Source organism: Trachypithecus francoisi, unplaced genomic scaffold, assembly GCF_009764315.1.
Source record: "Trachypithecus francoisi isolate TF-2019V2 unplaced genomic scaffold, Tfra_2.0 Lachesis_group0, whole genome shotgun sequence".
NCBI classification, from domain to species: Eukaryota; Metazoa; Chordata; class Mammalia; order Primates; family Cercopithecidae; genus Trachypithecus; species Trachypithecus francoisi.
Window position 1 is genome coordinate 6,015,458 of NW_022681453.1, and position 25,718 is coordinate 6,041,175.

General features: G+C 39.3%; 1 protein-coding gene across 1 annotated transcript in view; it reads right to left on the bottom strand.

The window, feature by feature from the left end:
- SLC66A1L (solute carrier family 66 member 1 like) overlaps positions 1-5,091 on the bottom strand; it is a 45,808-nt gene extending 40,717 nt beyond the window's left edge. Inside the window, exon 1 of the mRNA XM_033199646.1 lies at positions 5,011-5,091. Coding sequence (XP_033055537.1) covers positions 5,011-5,091 — 81 coding nt within the window. The remainder of the gene's footprint in view (positions 1-5,010) is intronic.
- Between the last annotated feature and the right edge of the window lie 20,627 nt (positions 5,092-25,718).

Consider the following 25,718-nt stretch of genomic DNA (forward strand, 5'->3'; position numbering starts at 1 on the left):
ACTTATATGCAGGCCATTGATCCATCTGGAGTTAATTTTTATATATGGTGTAAAGTAGGGGTCCAATTTCATTTTTGTGTATGCACGTGTACTTGTCCCAGAAACATTATTGAAGATACCATTCTTTTCCTATTGAATAGTCTTGGCACCCTTGTCAAAAATCAATTAGCCATATATGTATTGGTTTATTTCCATTGATTTTTTATGTCTACTTTATACCAGTACTACAGTGTTTTTTTTTTTTTTATCACTGTAGCTTTATAGTTAAGTTTTGAAGTCAGAAATTATGAGTCCTCCAACTTTATTCTTCTTTTTCAATATTGTTTGGCATTTTGGAGCTCCTTGCAGTTCTATATGGCTTTGAGGATTAACTTTCTCATTTCTGTAAATTTAAAAAAAGGTTGTTAAAATATTCATAAGAATTTCATTGAATTTGTAGATCACTTTGGGTAGTATTGCATCTTAACAATATTAAGCATTTTAATTCATGAACATAGTCCTTTCATTTATTTAGTTCTTCTTTGATTTGTTTCAGCAACGTTTTGTAATTTTCAGTGTACAAGTCTTTTATTTCCACGGTTAAATTTATTCCTAGGTATTTTATTCTTTTGGAAGCTGTTGTAAATGGAATTATTTTCTTAATTTCTTTTTTAGATTGTGCATTGCTGTTGTGTAGAAACACACTGATTTTGGTGTTGATTTTGTACCCTGAGATTTTGGTAACTCATTTATAACTAGCTATAGTAGGTTTTCAAAAATTTTCTATATACATAGAGTCACGTCATCTGTAAAAAAAAGATAGTTTGGATGCCTTCCTTTCTTTCCAATGTGGATGCCTTTTACTTCTTTTTCTTGCCTAATTGACCTAGCTAGATCTTCCAGTACAATTTTGAATAGTAGTGGTGAAATTGGACATCCTTGTCTTATTTCTGGTTTTAGAGGGAAAGTTTTCAGTCTTTCACCATTGAGCATTTTTCATAAATTCCCTTTATTATATTAAGTAAGTGCCACAGTGTTTCTAGCTGTCTGAGTATCTTCATGATGAAAGTGTTTTGGATTATGTCAAATGCATTTTTTTTACATCAATTGAGATGATCATGTGGCATTTTTCCTTTGTTCTATTAGCATGGTGTATTACATTGATTAATTTTCTATGTAAAATTACATTGAATTTTATGCTGACCCACCCTTGCATTCCTGCGATAAATCCCCCTTGGCCATGGTGTATAATCTTTTCAATATGCTGTTGAATTCAGATTGCTAGTATTTTGTTAATGACTTTTGTATCTGTATTCAGAGGGGGCATTGATGTCTAGTTTTCTTTTCTTGTGGTTATCTTTGTCTGGCTCTGCTATCAGGGTAATATGGGTTTCACAGGATGAGTTAGTTCCCTCCTCTTCTATGTTTTGGACAAAGTTTGAAAAGAACTGATGTCAATGCTCTTTAAGTGCTTGGTAGAATTCCCCAGTGTGGCCATTCAATTCTGGACTTTTCTTTGTTGAAAAGAAAACAACTTTGATTACTGATTCAATCTCTTTACTTGTTACAGATATGTTCAGAATTTTAATATTTTCTGAGTCAGTTTTGGTAGATTGTATGTTTTTAGGAATTTGTCCATTTCATCCAGCCTATTTAATTTGGTGGCCTACAATTGTCCACACTATTTTCCTGTAATTATTTTTATTTCTATAAAGTAAGTAGCAATATTCCCACTTTAATTTCTGATTTTATTTATTTGTATCTTCTCTTCCTTTTTTAGTCTGTTTAGCTAAAGGTTCGTCACTTTTGTTGAATTCTTCAAAGAATTATCTTTTGGGTTTTTTTTTTTGACCCTGTTGTTTTTCAATTCTCTAATAAAGACATTTTTCTTAAAAAAAAAAAAATGGTATGAAGGGTACAGAGGACAGAAAAATTAATTTCCATTGACTTTTGGACTTTTGTTACAAGAATTGGGATATAATTTTGTTATTAAATATCTTTTGTCTTAAAAAAAAAAAACAGTCTTATTCCAAAACTCTCATTCAGACGCAAATATTCAGGCAGTTTCAGTCTTTCTAAACTCTTCTAAATTGTTTGCTAGTATAAAAGGAGAAAGGGCCGGGCGCGGTGGCTAAAGCCTGTAATCCCAGCACTTTGGGAGGCCGAGACGGGTGGATCACGAGGTCAGGAGATCGAGACCATCCTGGTCTACACGGTGAAACCCCGTCTCTACTAAAAAATACAAAAAACTAGCCGGGCGACGAGGCGGGCGCCTGTAGTCCCAGCTACTCGGGAGGCTGAGGCAGGAGAATGGCGTAAACTCGGGAGGCGGAGCTTGCAGTGAGCTGAGATCCGGCCACTGCACTCCAGCCTGGGCGGCAGAGCTAGACTCCGTCTCAAAAAAAAAAAAAAAAAAAAAAAAGGAGAAAGCTCACACATCTCACACATCACACACAGCAATTATCAGTCCACTACAGCCAGTCTATGCTAGTCTATGAAGCTTGTTAGTAGGCTCTTGCAAATATTTCATATGTGCCATCCTGTTGTTAGACATTCAAGATGTAATTTAGGCATCAAAGAATATACTTATATTTAGATGTCAGTCCAGCTTTCTGACCAGGATTCATCTACAAATTACACAGCCACCATGGTAGGGTGGCAAAACAGATTTTGTTATGGTTGTTGATAGTTTAGGTCACCCTTAAAAAGAAGGTCACTCCTTCCACAGGAGTGCTATATGGGATACATGAGTATTTTCCCAGAAATTCTAAATAAAATCCAATCCTGGCAGATCGCAATCATTATGTTGATGATCAAAGTCATTCAAACACCAAAAAGGTAAATAGTACTTACCAAAAATTCTGTACTGACTCTCTCCCTTGCTTAAAAAACACACTTTCAAAATTTCCTCAGACCATATGAGCAAACTTAACAGAAGTCACTGAATGAAAGACATTAATTAAGACAAAGTTAGAAGTATCAGATAAAGAATTTTCATCGCACACAAAAAATCATTTTATACTCTGTGCTATACTATTCAAATATCATATAGCATCCTACTTTCTATTCCTCTCACTGACTTCATGAGAGTCTTGAACTCATAACAGGGTGCAGGTATGAGACCTGGTGATGACTGATCACCATGTACAAAATTGCCAGGCACACAGACATCAATGACAGACAATGTAGGTCGAGCATCATAAATATTTCTACTCCTGTGGTTAGTGTTGCCAGTTATTGGGCTACAGTCTAGCACGAGGATCTCATCCAGAGAGATTTCCACTTTTCTTTATTCTAGGGCACCTCAGTACATACCTCATCTCCATCACACAAGGTTCCAGGCTACAGTATCTGGTTCTTGCAAGGAAGAGGCATTTTGTGGGATGGGGAGAAGGCTAATGATCACTATTGACTGACACAGAAAAAAGAAAATTTTCCCACTTGCTCTTGCATTCTATTTACAAGGGAATTCTCTACCACAGCCTTGAAGATCACATATAGATAACACTAGGTCTCAGAGGGTTATCCATTGGCTTGTTGCTGTAGGGTCTTATCTAAAGCCAGACAGTGGAGGGCTGCCTTGGGACCCACCTTGGGTAGGAGAGGGACTTAGAAACTAGGATCTAAGATAAGGTCCTTCCTGACAACCCAGAAACAGGCACTGGTGGGGCCAGAAATCACAGGCCACCTTGCCAAGGCAGTATACCCAGTTCACACCTTACTCCTCTTGAGCCTCTTCTGCTACTAGCTTCAATTTTGCATCCTTTCCTCCTAAGATCTATTTCGCAGACAAATACCAGAGGGCTGTGGCCAAATATAGCTTGGAACTGGGTAATTTTCTGAGCTTTGGTTGTAAATTTTAAAAATTTATTGTCAATATCTAAAAACGAGGCAATTCCAAATATCAGCAGAAATTTGGGGCTTCTCTTAGAAACGGGAAAATCTGGAACTGGAGTAATCTTTCCACAATTGCAATGGGCTGGGGCTGAGAAGGAGCTTCACCTTCCCTGAGTGGAAAAACCACAAATTGACCCTCCTCTGCTGTCACAGCAACAACACAGAATCATGTGACCAAATGTGTGGTGTTTTTTTGTCCCCAGATAACAAACAAACAAGAAAGCAATTCTGTGCAGACATCAGCTAGGTGTCCTCTAATTCAGTTCAATTCTGACACTGTCCACCTGGAAATAGTGTCAGATTCTACAGGTTGAAGGCTTAGTACCCAAGACTGTCCCCTCCCTTCAGATGCCAATTGCAAGCTACAGGTTGCTTTACATGTTCTTCTGACTGGGGTCCTCATGCCTTCCTCCTCAGAGTCCATTAATTTGCTAAAGTGGCTCACAGAACTCAGGGGAACATTTAACTTATGTTGACCAGTTTATTATAAAGGATATTGCAAAGGATACCCATGTACACCACATAGAAGATATGCATAGGACAAGGTATGGGGGAAGGAGCACAGAGCCTCTATGCCTTCTTGCGTGCATCACCCTCCAGGAACCTCCATGTGTTCAATTACCTGGAAGTCCTCCAAACCCTGTTCTCTTGATCCTTTTATAGAGACTTCACTGGACAGCCATAATTGGCAACTGTGTAGAAATGTGACTGGACAAAAAGTGCATAATCTAATACTAATAGACTGAATGGACAAGCTCAGCAAGGCCTTTTCTGTTCAGATTCTTCATGGCCTCTCTGTGTAGCATTCCTTCCTTCAGGTATGGAGCAGGACTCCTTCTGAAATGAGGGTTTTATGACCCACAATCAGACAAGATAAGTCAAAGAATTTCTTTATGATCAGCTCCTAGACAGAAAGGTAAGGGATAGAGTATATTTTTAGTTTGAAAAGCCTGCCTAGGGGGAGAAAAAGAAGCAGGTGAAAGGCAAGCAGGGGAAGGTCAGAGAGAGAGAGATTCTGTTTTCTGATGCCAACTTCTGAGGCCTAAAGCACCCCAACATTATAACAAGGGCTATGGGAGTTATGAGGCAGAAACCATAAATAAAGCTAATGTATATAATCACAATACCATTCCTTCTAAGACAGGTCAAGTGCTCTCTGGACCTATCAGTGCTTGAGTTTGCAGCATTGACTCCATAGTTTCCCACGACTTTCATAGCTTCTACAGCATGAATGTAGAAGACTCTGTAAGGAAGACAGTATTTTCAAAATGGGAAGCAGGGATCTCTGTGTCTTTGCAAACTGGCCCAGTATGAATCTCTGGTCTCCTATTCATCTTATCTATGCAAAATCTTTTTAAATCTTACTTTGCCTACTTGCTTAAGGAGTATATATAGATTTACTTTTTGCTCCTCACATCATTAAAGCTATTTGTTAAATTGCTACAGATAACTTTTCTGTCTTGTTAATTTCTCTCCTTTCCTGAAAATCCATCATACTGCCATATCTGAGATATCTGTGGTTGGCGTTCCCCATCTTAGTAATACAACAGTTTTTTTCTCAGTGTCAGAACAAGGGGAAAAGCAGGCCCCAAGTCTTCCAAGTCAGATAATACTCTTGTTGCCATACTCCACTCTGCCCCTTCCCTGTGATCTGCCATAAAACATCAACATGGCTCAGCAGAATTAATGGGGGGCATGGTGCTACTCTTAATAAGGCACCAAATAATACTTAACTGCCATAAGAAAAGTATTTATTTAAAGAGGTGAATGATAAAGCAACAAGGTTTAGAAGGCAAAACATTAATTTGGGGATAGGAAATAGATCTGGTTAAAACTTTATCTCTGGTATTTTTTTATCAAAATGATTTTATTAAGTGAACTCCTGAGCATCAATTGACATATTTATGAGTGAAAAGTAAACACAAGAACATATGTAAAGCAACCAACACTGTGCTTGGAAAACAGTATGGACTCAATAAGATTGGTTCCTTGGATTCCAAGCTGGTGGCATAGAAGCAAGCTGGCTTCATTTCCTACTACAGGAAACCAAAAACTATATATACAGCACTGAGATTATAACTAATAATATCCCAGAACTCAACTGTGCATACCAGTCAGTTCAGGCCACACAGAAATGAAAAAAGCTCCATGCAGATGGTAAGACAATCAGATGTTCATGTCTGCAACACCTCTCCCTGAAATGTGCCCAGCATCAAACACATAAAAACTTCCCCTGACTCATGGTTTCTACACTAGAAAAAGTGAACTGAGGTTGACAACAAGCTTCTCTATCATCTTAAGTTCTCTGGTAGGAGGCCTGTCCCTGCCTCAACCCACAGGAAACATCATGAGTGCCTGAAGGAAGAAATATCCTTAAGGCAGCCAGAAACAATGGGAGAAGGTGGAACACCCACTCCCATCCCTGAAAACTGCTCTGTAACTCAGCCAAAAGAGACACTAAATCAGAATGGCTGCTGAGCAGCACCATGTTAGAGCAGGTATGTTCCAAAGTTCCTCTGAGCATGAAACTCAGTCAGCCTTCCCACACTGTTGGGATATCCCTCTTGAGACCTGCCCCACTCAGGACACACAGTGGTCCAATCATTTGTTAGAGCTGAGCAAACCTGGGCTTTCAATATCATCTAGTGTCAAAAAGGAGGCAGTGACCTAGCAGAGAAAAAATTGAGAAATTTAATAGGTAAATTACAAAGAATCGCCAAGCATCAATATCTAATAAAAACAAAACAAGCTAGAGAGAGAAGACTGGAATAAATAATCTTTCAATGTGAACATATAGATGTACATCCACAAGAAAATCAATAATCAGGAAACCATAACCTCCTCAAATGGACAGAGCAATAAACCAATGACTAACTCTAAGAAGAAGATGGTATGTGAGCTCTCTGGTCAAGATTTTGAAACAGTAGTTTTAATGACATTCAGTGATCTCTAAAAAAAAACAGACAGAAGAGAAATTTAGAAAATCCTCACAGACGTTTAACAAAGAGATTGAAATAATAATTGAAAAAATCAGAATCTTGGAACTGAGAAATACATTTGCAAAACTGAAAAAATTCAGTAGAGGCTCTCAACAGCAAAATGGATAAAACAGAAGGAACAATCAGTGAATCAGTGATCTCAAAAGTGATCTCAAAGGCAAGCTATTTGAAAATGCACAGTCAGAGGAGAAAAGAAAAGAATGAAAAAGAATGAAGATTACCTACAAGATATAGAAAGTTACTTCAAAAGGCCAAATTTAAGGATTATTGGTGTTCAAGAGGGCATTGAGCAAGAGCAAGGGGCTGAAAGCTTATTTAAAGAAATAACAGAAAACTTTCCAAAACTCGAGAAAGATACAAATATTAAGATATAGGAAGGTCAGAGAACACCAGATTTGACCCAAGTAAGACTACTCCAAGGCATATAATAATCAAACTCTCAAAAGTCATGACAAAGGGAGAATCCTAAAAGCAGCAAGAGAAAATAACAAATAACATATAAAGGAATTCCAATTAGTGTGGCAATAGACTTTTCAACAGAAACTATGCAGGATGGGAAAGAGTAGGACAATATTTTCAAAATGCTGAAAGAAAATAACTGTCATCCAAGAATATTACATCCAGCAAAGCTATCCTTCAAATGTGAAGCAGAGATAAAGTTTTTCCCAGGTAAGTAAAAGCCAAAAGAATTCACCACCATCAGACTGTCTTACAGAAATGCTAAAGGGAGATTTTTAATCTGAAATAAAAAATAATAATGTACAACAACAACAACAAAAAACAAACAACTTAAGGTATAAAATTCATTGGCAAAATTAAGTACAAAGACAACCCAAAAAAACCCAATACTGTAATTTTCAATGTACAATCTGCTCATACTTCTGGTATAAAGCCCAAAAGAGAAATCTATCAAAAATGAGGATAGGTAAAGCAACCTATTAAGAGATGGGCAACATTAAAACATATCAACAAAGACAACAAAGTGTCAAAATGAGGAGGAGGGATGGAGTTAAAGTATAGGTTTTTTTTTTTTTTTTAAGTTTTTTCTTTCTTTGTTTCTATTCTTCCCTTGTGATCTGAGATAAGTTGTCATTTTTTAAAATAACTTGCATTATCTAAAAGATGTTTTTTGTGTGCTTCATAGTAACTACAATGCAAAAATCTATCATAGATACACTAAGATAAAAAAGGAACAAATTAAAATCTACTACCAGAGAAAATAACCACAAGGGGAAGACAGTAAGAAAGGAAAAGAGGAGTTACAAAACAACAAGAAAACAAGAAACAAAATGGCAGTAGTAAGTCCTTATCAATAATAACATGGATATAAACGAATTCAACCCTCCAATTAAAAGACATAGAGTAGCTGAACTGATAAAGAAAGAAGACCAACTACGTGCTGCCAAAAGAAATCCACCTCACCTATAAAGATACACATATACTGAAAGTGAAGGGATGGAAAAAGATAAGCCAAAAAAGATCAAGAATAGCGATATTTATAACAGATAAAATAGACTACGAGTCAAAAACTGTAAAAGAGACAAAGAAGGTCAATATATAATGATAAAGGGGTCAATCCAGCAAGAGGATATAACAACTATAAATATCTATGCACCCAACATCGGAGCACCCAAGTATATAAAGCAAACAGATCTAAAGGGAGAGGTAGATTGCCACATAGTAGGCAATTAGTATTGTAGGGGATTTCAACACTGCACTCAGTAGTGGACAGATCAACCAAACAGAGAGCCAACAAAGAAACCTCAGAGTTAAACTACACTCAAGACCTAATAGACCTATTTGAGATTCACAGAACACTTCACTCATCAGTTGCAGAACACATTCTTTCAATCAGCACAGGGAACATTCCCCAGAATATAATGCATCATAGGTCATAAAATGAGTCTCAAAAAATTCAAATAAGAAGAAATCATATCAAATATCTTTTCTTGCCACAATGGAATAAAACTAGAAGTCAGTAACAAGAGGAATCTCAGAAACTACACAAACACATACAAATAAAACAGTATGCTTCTGAACAACCAATGGGTCAAGGAAGAAATTAAAAAGGAAGTTTAAAAGTTTCTTGAAACAAATTAGAATGTAAATACAACACACCAAAATCTATGGAATATAGAATAAACAATACTCAGAAGGAAGTTTACATTAATAAACATCTACATTAAAAAGTAAAAATATTTCAAATAATCAACTTTATGATGAACCTCAAGGAACTAGAAAAACAAGAACAAATCAAACCCAAAATTAGTAGTAGGAAAGAAATAACATAAATCAGAACAGACATAAATGAAGTTGATATTTTAAAAAACACAATGAAATGAAAGTTAGTTTTTTAAAAAGATAAGCAAAATTGATAAACCTTTCGCTAAACTAACTAAAAACACATAGGGAAGACTCAAATAAATGCATTCAGAAATTAAAAAAGATACCTAACAACTGAAACCACAAGGATAATTAGCAACTATAATGAACAACTGTCCATCCACAAATTGGAAAACACAGAAGAAATTGATAACTTTTTGGATATATATAATCTAACAAGATTGAACCATGAAGAAATAGAAATCCTTAACAAACCAATAATGGATAATGAGATCAAAACTGTAACAAAAAGTCTCCTATTAAAAGAAGCCCGGGATGTAATAATTTCACTGCTGAATTCTACCAAACATTGAAGAATGAATACCAAATTCTCCCAAAATGCTTCAAAAAAACTGGAGAGGGGAGAGTACTTCAAACTCATTCTATGAGTCGAGTATTACCCTAATACCAAAACGAGACAAGGATACAACAAAAAAAGGAAAGAAAACTATAGGCCAATATCACTAATGAACACAGATGCCAAAAAAAAAAAAAAAAAAAAAAGCTCAACAAAATACCAGCAAACTGAATTCAACAACACATTAAAAAGAACACTCATCATGATCAAGTGAGATTCATCCCAGGGGTGAAAGGATGGCTCAACATACACAAGTCAACAAATGTAATACATCATATTCACAGAAAGAACCAAGAACAAAAACTGTATGATTATTTCAATAGATGCCAAAAAATCATTCAATAAAATTCAACCTATTATGATAAAAAGCCTCAACAAACTGGGGATAGAAGAAACATACCTCAAAATAATAAAGACCATATATGACAAACACACAGTCAACATCATACTGAATGGGGAAAAAGTGAAAACCTTTTGTCTGAGATCTGCAACAGACAAGGATGCCCACTTTCACCACTTTTAATCAATATAGTACTGGAAGTCCTACGTAGAGCAATTTAGCAAGAGAAATAAGTGGCACCCAAATTGGAAAGAAAGAAGTCAAATTAGCCTTGTTTGCACATGACATGATCTTACACCTCAAAAAACCTAAAGACTACACCACAAAACTGTTAGAACTGACAAATGATTTAGGTAAAGTTGCAAATCCAAAATAAACATATGAAAATCAGTAGCATTTATATATGCCAATGCCAAACAATCTGAAAATAATGTTTTTTAAAAATCTCATTTGCAGTAGCTACAAAGAATATAAAATACCTAGGAATCATTTTAACCAAAGATGTGAAAGATCTATACAAAAACACATAAAACACTGATAAAATAAAGTGAAGAGGACACACACACACAAAGAAAAGGGATTGCATGCTAATGGATTGGAAGAACTAATGTTGTTAAAATGCAAATACTACCCCAAGCAATTTACAGATTCTATGCAATCTTTATCAAAACACCAATAACATTCTTCCCAGAAATACAAAAACAAAAAACTTAAAATGTATATGGACCCATAAAAGACCCCAAATAGCCAAAGCAATCCTGAGCAAGAGAACCAAGCCTGTGGCAACACGCTACCTGACTTCAAAATATACTAAAAAGCTACAGTAACCAAATCAGCAAGGTACTGGCATAAAAACAGACACACAAACCAATGAAACAGAATATAGAACCCAGATATAATTCCATACACTTACACCCAACTCATTTTTGACAAAGTTGCCAACAACACACGATGGGGGAAGTTCAGTCTGTTCAATAAATGGTGCTGGGAAAACTGGATAAACACACACAGAAGAATGTAAACTAGTGCATTTCCACTACGGAAAACAGTATGGAGGTTCCTCAAAAAACTAAAAATAGAACAACTACATGATCCAGCAATTCCACTACTGGGTATATAACCAAAAGAAAAGAAATCAATATATTGAAGAGATATCTGTAGTCCAATGTTTACTGCAGTAGTATTCACATTAGCTAAAATATGAAATGAATCTAAGTGCCCATCAATAGATAAATGAATAAAGAAAATGCAGGCTTGGTGTGGTGGCATGCACCTGTAATCCCAGCACTTTGGAAGGCCCAGGTAGGAGAATTGCTTGAGCCCAGGAGTTTGAGACCAGCCTGGGCAACATAGTGAGACCTCATTTCTACAATTTTTTATTTAATTAGCCGGGTATGGTGGGCATGCACCTGTAGTCCCAGCTACTGAGGAGGCCGAGGTGGGAGGATCACTTAAGCCCAGGAGGTTGAGGCTGCAGTGAGCCATGATTGCACCACTATACTCCAGCCTGTGTGACAGAGTAAGGCCCTATCTCAACAACAACAACAAAGTATGGTAACTATAGATAATGGAATAATATTCTTCCATAAAGAAGAATGAAGTCCTGTCATTTGCAGCAACATTAATGGAACTAGAGATCATTATGTAAAGAGAAATAAGCCAGGCACAGAAAGACAAATATTGCATGTACTCATTTATATATGGGAGCTAAAACAAGAAGATCTTATGAAGACATAGAGCAGATTGGTGGTTACCAGAGGCAAGGAAGGGTGGGGAAGAGGGAGAAGAAGGTTGATGAATGGGTATAAATAAATGTTTAGATAGAAGAAATAAGATATGATGTTCAATAGATCAGTAGGGTGACTTTAGTTAACATTGGTCTATTGTACATTTCAAAATAGCTAGAAAAGAGCAATTCAAATGTTAACACAAAGCAAGATAAATACTTAAGGTGACAGATATCCCAATTATCCTAATTTGATTATACGAATGTATCAAATCATAACACGTACCCCCAAAAATGTACACCTATTATGTAATAGTAAAAAATTAAAACATTTAAAAAACAACAAAAAAGACTTGTTGCTTCCCTAGTTCTATAATCCACAGACAGCTGGAGCCAAGTCTCAGAAATCCTAGCCTTCTCAGTGATATGCAGAGAACATCTGAGGAGTCAGTACAGGAAATGCTAGGAATTACATTAACTTCAATACAAAGGCACATCAACAGCAAGGAAAGAAAACCATCAGCCTGGGGAACTCAAGAGTGAAATTCAATTTAAAAGATAGAGCCACTGCCAAATGAAACATTGGTCTTTATGCCTTGATCTCCTCTCTATGAATCCTGTATCTCCTGCCTAGAGCTTCTCTCAAGGTGCTGCTTGGTTAAGCCCATCTCTTAACTCCCATCACCTGTGCTGTCGCTATATTGTAAAGTTGTGTTCTTTGCTACTGATGTTGGTCTATAGACCAGTAGCATTAGCATCACCTGGGAGCTTATTAGCAATGCCCCGGTCCAGACATAGAGAGAATCAGAATCTGCGTTTTAACAAGATTCCAGGTGACTCCTATGTACACTAAAGTGTGAGAAGCTCTGCTGTAGTTCACATACTGTGTCATTTGGGCACTTTCTTGTTTATGTCAGTTGGGCTGTTTATTGAGCATGTTTCATGTGCCAATAATTTTAGATACTTTATAATCTCTAATATTCACAAAAGTAGAAATTATTATGAATAACTTATATATGCTTAAACTGTGACTCAGAGAGTTTGAGTCTTTCCCAAGCAGTCAAGAAGGGATCATAGTCTCTCAAGCAGTCATTCGTATCTCAATTCTAGAGCTGAAGCTCTCAATAGCGTTTAGGAAGAAGAGTCTTCAAAATTTTGGTAATCTCTCTGAGAAACTCCATGAAATATATGATATGTAATTTTATCACATGAGTGAGGAGTATAAAAATCACAAGCTAAGGCCGGGTGCATTGGCTCACGCCTGTAATCCCAGTACTTTGGGATGCTGAGGTGGGCGAATCACTTGAGGTCAGGAGTTCGAGACCAGCCTGGCCAACATGGTGAAACCCCATCTCTACTAAAAATACAAAAATTAGCCAGGTGTGGTGGCATGTGCCTGTAATCCTAGCTACTCAGGAGACTCAGGCAGGAAAATTGCTTGAACGTGGAAGGCGGAGTTTGCAGTGAGCTGAGATCACACCACTGCACTCCAGCCTGGACAACAGAGCAAGACTCCTTCTCAAAAAAAAAAAAAAAATCTCAAGCTGGAACATGAAAAAATCTGTGAGTTATACCTCACAGCTCCTTCTGAATCTTGCCAATAATAGTCATCTGCTCCTTGGTCACTCATTTTGCCCTCTGTTCATACTCACAGGCCAGTAAGTTGTAAGAAGCATCAAAGCATTAGGAAATGTGTGTGAGGAAAACTTAAAAATAAGACAGCTTTGTTAACTTAATTTTAACGCCTGTAATTTGGAAGACAACCATGCCTGTCCCATTTTGGCAGTCAGATAACGCTAGGTGTAGCTCTTAGTATTTTGAAGGAGGGGCGTTTGAGAGCTATTGGCCTGGAAACTCTACTTGAGCACTTTACGATGCAGAAAATCAGCCATGCAGCACTTTTGGTGCTGGAAACCTTCCCACCTAAACAGACCAACACAAAATCACATACTTTCTGTACATCTCCATCCCCTGAAAGTACCCACCACTGCCATCATATGCCATTAATGGCAACCAGGTGAGATGTCTCCTCTCTCAGCACCTATAGATGTTAAGCACCTACAAGCCAGCAATGAAATCTAAACCATGACACCTCTCCCTTGTCCATCTCCCACCTTTTTTCTTATTTCCATGCATTAAGTAAACCTCTATTCAATGAGGACTTATTTAATAAGATGACAATGTAATTTAATAATACGATTAGGCCAGGTGCAGTGGCTCACGCCTGTAATGCCAGCACTTTGGGAGGCCAAAGTGGGTGGATCAGTTGAGGCCAGGAGTTCGAGACCAGCCTGGCCAACATGGTGGAACTGTCTCTACTAAAATTAAAAAATTAGCCAGATGTGGTGGTGTACGCCTATAATCCCAGCTACTTGGGAGGCTGAGGCAGGCGAATGGCTGGTCACGGAAGGTGGAGGTTGCAGTGAGCCGAGATTGTGCCACTGAACTCCAGCCTGGGTGACAGAGTGAGACTCTGTCTCAAAATAATAATAATAATAATAAGATTAGCATTTATTGAGTGCCTGCAATGTGCACTGTGTACGATATTTTCAGATTTGTCTTCAGTTCTCACAGAGATAGGGGAAAAGCCAGGCTTGGATGGGGTTAAGTGACTTGCCCAAGACCATAGGGCCACAGAGGGGAGGGACTAGCAGTGGTATGCTCATATGAGGGCACACAACATTGCACGGGCTCTTTGGGCAAAATAGCCTTTCTTCCCACCTCACCAAGCACTATACAAAGGAGAAAGAGCTCCAGGAGTCCTACTGGCCTCAAGATAGTCTCATGTTTCTACGGCAGGGTTCTCAAAGTTTGGTCCACTTGGGCCGGCATTCTTACCCCGAGAAGCTGAATTTTCCACCACCCCATCTCTGCCCAGATCCCGCGCCGGTACTTTCAGACGCTCATGAGTGAGATTCAGAGTGGACTGGGGGTCATTCTGCACAAAGGTGGTCTTAGGTTCCCCATCAGAAAGAATATCGAGATTACCCATGCAAAATCCAGTGAGGCCCAGGGGCAGTTTACCAACCTCAAGGAAATGTACCGCCGTGTTCGGGCCCAACCTCAGGCAATGAGAGGAAACTGAAGGAGAAACCCACAGCACGCACTCAGGAGGCTGCCCTGCGTTGGCTAGCGGCAGGCGCCTCCGAGAGATCAGGGAAGAGAACTTGTTCAGCCTGAGCACGCGGGGCGGGGACGGGGACCCTCAGCCTTCCCTCCGCGACTGCCAGGGAAGGCACGCCCCACCCAGTCAGCTGCCAGGTTTGCGAGCACCACCTCCCAGGAAGCAGCCACTCCTGTGACATCCCCTTTCCAGGTTACGTTTAGATTGTCATCTCCCGGACGTCCCGGCTCCACTTCCAGACCCCTGGGACACGCCTGCCCCCGCCCCACCTCCCTCTTTTTTTTCCCCAGCCGACCGGGACGGGGGTGGAGAGACTTTGGCCAACAGCTGCCTCCGCCTGGAGCAGGATTTAAGGTCCTGTCCAGCCTTGTCCCTTCTTTGCAAAAACCCCAATTCACGCAGAAAACCCAACAAGCGCTCCACAGCCCCACATGCTGCACCCATCTGCGGGCCGCGCCCAAGGCCACAGCCCTCAAGTTCGTCGCTGGGCCACGCAGCCGCCGACTTCTTCGCCCTTACCGCGCGGCCCACGGATGCGGGGAAGAGGGCAAGCCAGGGCAGGGAATGGTGCGACAAAGGGACCGAACAGTGACCCCTGCAGGCGGCTGGACGATAACTTGGCCTAGGACCGGTTCCCTGCCACTGCAAGCTGTGTTCCATCTGTGATCACACCCTGCAGCAGTCAAAGCACTCCCACTCACACACGGGCTGCACAGACACAGTTGCAGTACACCGAACTCACACACACTACACGCAATAGTTGTATGCACAAGCTCACACAATCACATGCGCGCGTGCGCACATGCACACACGCATATACACACATGCACACACTTTGTATTGCATACAATAGAAAACTAGGCTTTCTGTTGTAGGCTGAATAATGCCCTGGCCCTCTATCCCCCATCCCAAGATAATCAGGTACTCTGACTGGAACCTGTGAAAAGTTACCTTATTTTCTAGGGAAGGAAAAAAGAAAAAGACTTTGCAGATGTGATTAAAGATTTGGGGATGGGAGACTCCTGTGTTAGCAGTAGGACCCAATGCAATCACAAGCATCCTTAGAAAGAAAGGCAGAGGGCCCTTCCATGCTTCCGCATATAAGAGGAGAAGGCAATGTGAGCAAGAAGCAGAGACTGAAGTGATGTGGCCACAAGCCAAGGGATGCCAGCAGCCACAAGAAGCTGGAAGAGGCTAGGAGGTAACAGCCCCGTCGGGAGGAGTGTGGCACTTCAATATCTTAATTTCAGTTCAGTAAAACTCGTTGGAGTCTTCCGGCCTGCAGGACTGTGGGAGAATGTTTTAAGCCACCAAGTAGTAATTTCTTTCAGCAGTCATAGGAAACTAATACTTTCCTATTCACACTTTCCACCCACAGCTCAGCATGCTGCAGTCTTTGGGATTGAAATTAGGATCATGCCATTTAACTTGAGCCAAGTTACTGAAACTTTAGCAGTCTCAGTTTCATCATCCTTATTAACCTAGATAGAAATGCCTACCAAATAGGCAGATTATTGTGAGAACTCACTCGTGCATGCCTTCATGCTTTCATTTCCAATTAATAAATCACCTCCCACCAAGTGCCAGACACAACACCAGAGGCGGGGTTAAATGAGACACCCTTTTTTAAGTACAGAACATAACAAAAGCTCTTGGAACCACACCTGTCTGGCACACAGTAAGCACTCCACAGATGTTGCAATGATCATCGATAGAGTCTTGACACTGAGCCTTATTTCAGTCACACTAGCACTTTATGGAGAGAGAACCCAAAAAAGAACAGGAATGAAAAAAACTGGAAGAGACTTCCTATTCTCAGAACACAATAGTGTTCTGTCCATCCTTCTTAAGCCCCAGTTGCCTTCTTTCTTTCCCTCCAGCAGTGCTACATGTGCTTCCATTCAAGACTGGAAACATCCAGGGGACAGGGTCTGAGCTTCAGTCTCTATGCCTCTCTCTGCTTAATGAGGCTCACTCTGATTCCTTACCATAACCCTGGCCTGTATCTACACAGAACTAAATCTTTTCCAAGTAGGCTTTCTCTTCCCTCTGAAGCTCCCTCATCTGCTTCAGTCATTCCATCTCTCAGTTGAACAGTTTTCATAATCTAACTTCCCCTAATCTAGCTTATAATTTTCAGGGTACAACCCCAGAGTCTACACTCCAACTAAATCACTCTATTAGTTTGTTCCCAGCAAACTTTTCTCCACACTGACATTTAGGGACATTTCAGAAAGGACAGCCTTAGTCTAGTGTCACAAGGGATATCACTGGCTTTTTGGATGGGACAATGCTTCACAGAATCACACTGTCTTAGGCATTATAGGGCATTTAGCAACCCTGACTTTGATCACTAAATTAGAGTAGTACCCCAGTGTGTGTGACAATTAAAACTAACCACACATTTCCAGGCAAAGATTGGGGAGGAGAGGCCACATGGATGGGACAGTCCTTATGAACTTCTGTTTTTCAGTTTATTTTGATCTCCACATTATCTTCCTGTTACATCTAGTAGTGCCTGATTTAGCAATAGGTATCCATAATTATCAACAAAGTAAACACCGAAGAAAATGCAGTGATTTTAAAGGCAGATAATGTTTCCAAGGAATACAACATCCTCCACCACTCTGCTTTTAGGCAAGTTGCTTGAATTCTCTATGCATCAATGTCTTCAACCTTGAAATGGAAGTGATATAAATACTCAAGGACAAATGATTTTTGTTCCCCATCCACAGTGTAGAACTATTCTGTGAAGTGGTTGCCCAACAAGGAACTACATTTCCTGCCTCCCTTGGCATGTATGTGGGGCTATGTGATTATTTCAATGAAATGTAAGCAGCAGTGATGTGTGTTGCTTTCTGTTAATGTGGTATGGAAGTCGGCACACCTCCTCCACCTGTTCTACCCTCATTTGCTAGCTTGATATCAGTGCCCAGAACATGCCAGGAAGCTACACATTAGAAATGAGGGCACAAAAAGATGTAGAAGGATCCTGGGCCCTCTGGATCTCCATTTGGGGAAAACCTGCCTGCCTGCAGGAATACTCATACTGAACATGGAGCAACAGAAAATAAATTGATTAATTTAAAACCTCCCATTGTGTTGAAGCCACTGGACATTGGACATTTTGTAATTTGTTAGAGCAGGAAGCATTGCCTTACCTCATTCAAATATTTACCTCTTGTGATGTATTAAAGAATGTAAACCACTAAGAAAAGCCCCTGGTATATAAAACACACTCATTAAATGCTAGCTATAGTAATTATTATTGCCTCTCTAAATTATTTAGTTTCTATAGCTCTTATGGTCAATATCACATTTTGATAGTTATTACATATGATATTATCATTTATGTTTTTAATTGTTTAATGTCTACGGCTCTATTCACTCAAAAATTATAACTGAGCACCCACTACATATTGGGTACTGGGGAAACAAAGATGAGAAAAGCACGGTCCTTGCTCCCAAGTTCTTTACAGCAGTAAAAAGTTTCATACCTTGGATGCCTCCTGTGTCTCCCATGTTGATCTACCTGGAGCCAAGCATAAGATGGATGCTCAAAAATGTACCTGCAATAGTATACCTGCAGATATATTTGGAAAACAGAGTCACCACCACACAAACCAAATTTTTATGTGTTTACCCAAGGTACCTCAATCCTCGCTCTTAAGTGCTGACATAATCCCAGGTAAAAAATCTCATCACTACAGTTGCACCAAGAATTTCAAATTGGTGGCTCCCCAGCAGGTAGAGGAACCTCCAGTCATTCTGGACATCAGGTGTAATCATGTGTTTTCTTCCTCAGAAGAATATGCCACCATTTGTCTCTTTTCTGCAAAGATACAGGGCATTAAATCATAAAGGAAAGAAAAGAAAAGAAGAAGAATGGATTTAAGAATCACTTAGTAGTTTCCTTAGGACTTAGCACATAGAAAACACAAGATTAAAGAAAGTGAAGACATAATCACTTTTAATAGTCCCTTGGAAAACCTCCATCCCCAAATGTCCTTCATCCTTGCTGCTATTTGTCGAAGGTCTGCAAAGCTGAGTAGGAGTGTTTTATGCTAATTGGCTTTATCTGACATCCCTTTATCATTTGAAATTAATAGACAGCCTCATAGATACAAGGTTAATGGAATGTCTTCTCCACCTCAGATTTGCAACTTGGCATTTTCCCCCAAACACCACTTTCATCTTTATATAAGTGATTGTGTCTATAAAGTCTTCTAAGAAAGGCATGCTGTCTAATCCCATCAGCCCATTTGTGAAACATTCCAGAGGGGAAATTGTTTACTGTCATTGTAGAAGCTATTCTGTTCTTGGCATGCTCTTCAACACCAACCATGTTTGACATCTTCTTAGCATGGTGGGGAGATGGCAGCCCGATGTGCCAAGCACCAAGCACCAGCTAGCCACATAACAAAACTCCGGCTTTGTCAGCCCTTTGGAATACTGCCTTATGAACAAAGGAAAGCTTAATGTGAAGTAGAACCACACTCCACCTCTAGGCACAGAGATGATAGAGGCCCTCTGCCTTCTCCTTCTACTACTTCCTTTCTAGAAACATGGACTGAGGTGACATTTGGAAAAGAAGTATGAATGTGTTATAAAACTGGAAAGACTTTTGGCTGAAGAAAGCCTTCTCTGCAACTTCTGAATATCTTTGAGGGGCAAGGGTAGGCTAGAGGAGAGGAAGTAAACAGAGTGACTGTTTTGTCTTTCAAGGAAGAGTCAAGTCTGGGCATAGTGGCTCACCCCTGTTATCCCAGCACTTTGGGGGGCTGAGGCAGGCAGATCACTTGAGACTAGTTCAAGACCAGCCTGGCCGACATGGCGAAACTCCCTCTCTACCAAAAATACAAATATTAGCTGGGTGCCTGTAATCCCAGCTACTCAGGTGGCTGAGGCACAAGAATCACTTGAACCCGGGATGTGGAGGTTGCAGTCAGCCGAGATTGCACCACTGAACCCAAGCCTGAGTGACACAGTGAGACTCTGTCTAAAACAGAAAAGAAAATTTAAAAAGCCAAGAGAATCAGCAGTTTATTCAGCTCAGATCACCAGAGGCCAAGGAATTTTGAGAAGGGCAGATAGAACGCAGAGTTCATAATGATAATTCCATATGCTTTATACTCCAAGAACTCCAGAGGCCTTTTCTGTTTAAACATCTTAAACAATATTGTACCAGTACTTAAGATACACAAAAAGGCATAAAGAATAAAACAAAACAAAATGCAGTAGAGGTTGTATATACATCTCCCATCTTCTCCCTCTGTATTCTAGCCCACAAGTAACCACCGTCCTAAATTTGTAGTTTGCCGTTGTGTGCTTTCCCATGCCTTTGCCGCATCCTGATTGCTTTACATGTTTTTAGATGTTATTTACATCTGTATTTTATGCACATCTGTATCAGATGTAAATAGAAACAAACAGATATAACAGAAAACAACAAAAGGACAGTAATCTAAGCAAAATTCAAGTTTATTCCTCTATCACATTAAAGAAATCTGGAGGTAGGCCAACCAGAGCTTTTATGGTGCCATTTAGGAATCCAGGTACCTATTTTCTATATCATCCTAGCTTATAGTTTCCATTTTTAAAGTAACCTTTTAGTGTAAAGTAGGCTGCTAGAATTTCCGTCATTATATCCATATTGTGAGCTAGAAGAAGGGAAAAATGTAGACGGGCAAAAGAAAGGGTCATTAGGAGCTGAGCAAAATCCCTTTATGAAGTTCATGAAAAATCATAATCGTCACTTCCACTTGCAGTGCATTTTCTAGAACAAACTCACATAACCACACCAAGCTGCAAGATCCCTTTCATTATGGGAAGCAATTTTCCAAGTAATATTGATATTTTATTACAAAGTGGAAAGTTGAGAATGTCTGTGAACAGCTATGGTCTGCAAATATTTGCACTCTTTATATGCTTGCTTTTGCTTAATCGCATTTGTGAGATTCATCCACATTGAAAGTTATAGCCCTGGTTCATTAACTTTCCCTGCTGTATACTATTCTATTGTGTGAATGTCTACGATTTGTTTACCTAGTCTCCTGTTTATGTTTTTTATTTTTGTTTTCTTTCTGGGATGGTTGAGAGGAAGTGTTTAAAGAAATGATGCTATGAACATTCTTATGCATTTTCTGGTTCATATATACATGTGTGTTTCTTCAGGGATCTTAATACAAAGTAGAAATACTGGGCCATGGGTATATATCACTTCAATTTTACTAATTTTTGCAAAGGTGATAAATTTTTTCTATCAAATTTTTCTAAAGGTGATAGCGCCATTGCACTCTACCAGCAGTCAGTGGTGTCCTTTGTACTCAAACTCCTAAACAATATTTGGTATTTGGATACTTTTTGGGTGTCCAAATGACAGAGCCTACTCAAATGAGAAGGAACCAGAAAACCAACTCTCGTAACATGACAAAACAAAGTTCTTTAACACCTCCAAAAAATCATTCTAGCTCACCAGTAAGGGATGCAAACCAAGAAGAAATCCCTGATTTACCTGAAAAAGAATTCAGGAGATTAGTTATTAAGCTAATCACGGAGGCACCAGAGAAAGGTAAAGTCCAAAGCAAGGAAATCCAAAAAATGATACAAGGAGTGAAGGGAGAAATAGTCAAGGAAATAGATAGCATAAATAAAAAACAATCAAAACAGGAAACAATGGACACACTTACACAAATGCAAAATGCTCTGGAAAGTCTCAGCAATAGAATTTAACAAGTAGAAGAAAGAAATTGACAGCTCGAAGACAAGGTCTTGGAATTAACCCAATCCAACAATGACAAAGAAAAAAGAATAAGAAAATATGAACAAAACTTCCAAGAAGTCTGGGATTATGTTAAACGACCAAACCTAACAATAATTCGTGTTCCTGAGGAAGAAGAGAAATCTAAAAGTTTGGAAAACCTTTTTGGGAGAATAATCAAGGAAAACTTCCCTGACCTTGCTAGAGACCTAGATATCCAATACAAGAAGCACAGAGAAAACCTGGGAAATTCACCGCAGAAAGATCATCGCCTAGACACATTGTCATCGGGTTATCTAAAGTTAAGACAAAGGAAACAATCTTAAGAGCTGGAGACAAAAGCACCAGGTAACCTGTAAAGGAAAATCAGATTAACAGCAGATTTCTCAGCAGAAGCCATACAAGCTAGAAGGGATTGGGGCCCCATCTTCAGTCGCCTCAAGCAAAATAACTATCAGCCAAGAATTTTGTAGCCAGCAAAACTAAGCTTCATATACGAAGGAAAGATACAGTCTTTTTCAGACAAACAAATGCTCAGAGAATTCGCCACTGACAAGCCACCACTGCAAGAACTGCTAACAGGAGCTCAAAATCTTGACCCAAATCCTGGAAACACATCAAACAGAACCTCTTTAAAGCATAAATCTCACAGGACGTATAAAACAAAAATACATTTTAAAAACCAAAAACAAAAAGCAAAAAAAACAAGATATACAGGCAACAAATAGCACAATGAATGGAATGGTACCTCACATCTCAAAACCAACACTGAATTTAAGTGGCCTAAATGCTCCACTTAAAAGATACAGAATTTCAGAATGGATAAGAATTCACCAATCAACTATCTGCTGCCTTCAAGAGACTCACCTAACATATGAGGACTTGCATAAACTTATAAAACGATTCAATGGAAGAATCCTTGAAAGTATTCTGCTCATAGAGAAGGCAGTATAATAAACTCATTTCTACAAAGGTTATAAACAATCGTATTCTTATATTTTGTTGTAAGGAGTTCAAAGAACTCAGCAACATGGCTATCATCATCTATGAAGAATCAACCATAATTGTGTGTCTATTGTGAAGGCTCAAAATGGAATAATTAAGTGAACTGTAGAGGATCAAGCACTCAGCAGGAGGGTAAAGAATAGAACTTGTCCCTCCTAATTTGTAATCTGGACTGTCTACCTAACTGCAGTTTTCTGACAATGCTGAACATGTTTTCATTCATTTATTATCATTAATTTTTAATTTACAAATATCTATTATACACCAACAATGTACCAGGCACAATACTAGTGTAAGGGAGAGATATTTTGAACCTTTAACTTATCATATATATATATATATATATATTCCCATCTCCTTTTTAAGTTCTTTCCCCCAATTCAACTAATTATGTTTTTTGGGTTCATAGATTTGGGGAAATGATGTGAAAACAGCAAGCAGAGGAAAAACCTTCTCTTTGCTTTTGTGTTTCAAAAAATTAGGCCCTTGGAGGAACACACAGACTTAACATAGAATAAACTGTTTTAGTAAGGAACCTTAAAGATAAGAGCAAGGCTCCTATCTGTCCCCTCCACTCTTCCTTCTAGGAAACGATTCACTAAACTGAACTGAAAAGATAGGAGAGTTGGAGGAGGGGTAAAGGAGTGCAAATGTTGATGGGTCTTGAAAAAGGGGCCTTTGTGCCTGTTCCAGGTAGGAAAGACTGCAGAGTCAGATTGAGACAGACCACACCTCTTCCAACAACACAGTCTATCCAGACCCCAGCATAGTGCAGGAGCTGCAAAATGATGTGGATTGCACCTGATAGAAACAGTGGTGAGATTCATTGGATGGAGGAGGCCTGTGACTGGGAAGAGAATGTCCCTCTGGTGGACTTTGTGAACACTTGATAGAGACCTAGAAGGACAATAGTTGTCATTGCAGGTGCTAGTGTGGGCAGAGAACATGGAGATCTTAATGGGGTGCCCATGTAATCCTCTTACAAATTGTGTACAACCCCATGGAAATGGATAGGGGGCCACTTCAATTTAGATTACATTTTTTACCTTGGCAGAACAAGGATTTATAAATAAAATTGGACTATTTAATTAGTCTGATTGCCATTTAATTTAATTGGACTATTTATATTTTTGTACATCTCTGTTATGAATAGTGATTTTATTGACTGAACCAGCTTTGGAATTACATAGTTTGGGTGGGAGATAATAAATGAATAAGCAACTAAATTAATAAAATAATTATTGGCTGTGAAAAGTGTCAGAAAGGAAAAAATTTGGATACTAGGAAATAACCAGGACTGACCTAGCTAGGGTGGTCAAGGAAGGCCTGAAGGAACAGCCAGCACAGAGGCTCTGAGGTACGAGGGAGCATGGCCTGCTCTGGGTCCCACAGAAGGCAGCTGAGCCAAGTGAGCAGTGGAATAAGGCTGGACAGGTGGTGGGGACCAGAGGGTACAGGACCTTGTGGGCCATAATAAGGAGATGAGGTTTTATTTCATGTGTCAAGAGAAGCTGTTTAAGGGTTTCAAGCGGGATAAATAACAGTCAAATCTGTATTTTAAGAAGACTAATCTGGCTTCTGTGTGGAGACTGGATTGTGGAAGAAAGAACATGAATGGAAACAGCGCTCCAGGGAGAGGCTTCTGCTGTGGTCCAGACCAGAGACTGTAGAAACTTGAACACAAAATGGGAAAAAAAAAGTGGAAAAATACAAGATCTATTTTAGATATAGAATCAAGAGGACTGGCTGATGCATTTGAGTTTGGGAAGAGGCACAGGTGGATGTCACAGTGTCTCCCAGGGGTCTGCTCTTAGTAACCAGGTAGACATCAGGGCCGTTTTCTGAAATTGGGAAAGGGGGATGTTGGGAGGATGGTGATGCTTTTTCAGGGACATGGCAGGAAATCAATTGCTTCAATTGGGACTTACTCAGTTTACTACGATGAGGAGTCCTCTACACGGAGTTTTCAGACAGGTAGTTGCTATGACTCAGGGGAAGTATGTCAGAGGAGAGGTCTGGGGAGATATTCAAAGTCCTGGAAGCAGATGCAATTGTTTAGGGGAAGAGTGAAGGAGAAAAGAAGAGAGCCTGAAACTAAGCTGGGAGGAATCCAGCATTTAGAAGTTTGGCAGGCAAAGAGGACAAGGTGAGCTTGTCTTTAATGTGAGAATTGTCTTCATATTTCTTTCATTCTTCATTTTCCTCCTGTGGTAGTTCTGCTTGGTGACCAGTGCAGTCTCAGGGAGCTGACAAGAACTGGCCCTATTCCCCATATATGACTCTTATAAGGCCTGAGTGAGTCTCCTCATGTCTTAGTTTCCTCAGCTACACAAAAAGGCCACTGTGGTAGCAGCCACTCCTTCCTTACAAGGGTTGGTGAGAAGTGTCAAGATGGAGTTAGGCTCCAGCACTAAGATTTACATTCAAATGCCAGCCATTTTCTCAGTCTTTATGAATAATCCAGACTTTGTATTTTGAACCCTTAGACATAATAATAATGCAATCGGACTCAAAATCATCATTCATATTATTAACAAACATTTCTGAGTAATGTTTTGAGTAAATGCCTAATAAAGTTTGAGAAATAAAAGTAACTCATGTTTATTAAAGAGGAATTACTAGGTTTCCATTCATAAGCTTCAATATCCTGCTTAATGGATTCCATACCTAACATAGAAATCCAGTGAATGAATTATTGTCAAACAGTCCACAAAAATTATATGGTTTCCTTTTTTACTGTTGTTTCCCCTATATGAAATAACAATGAGGAATGTCGCTTGAATAAAGGCATTTCTTGTAACAGAATGAAAGCATTAGGGTGATGCTGGTTGTATTTTAGCTGACTGGAGAGCCTCAAAGCTTTATGGTCAGAATGTGCCCCCTTGTGGAAGATGTGAGTAAAAAACCGTAGAGAGGAAACAGTATTGTGGCCGAGATCTTGGGAAAGAATTGAAGGTCGGTGAGAGGACTAAAGAGGCAGGAAACAATGAATTAAAAGCCTGTTGACTACATTTGGTAAAGAACCATATGAGGAAGAAGGCATTGTATCAAATAAGGAAATGAGTGTAGCCAGGTGGAAAGGAGAACCTGGGTTAGGTAAACTCGCAGTCTTAAGTTCCAGAAAATGTGAATCGTTAATAATGAATAC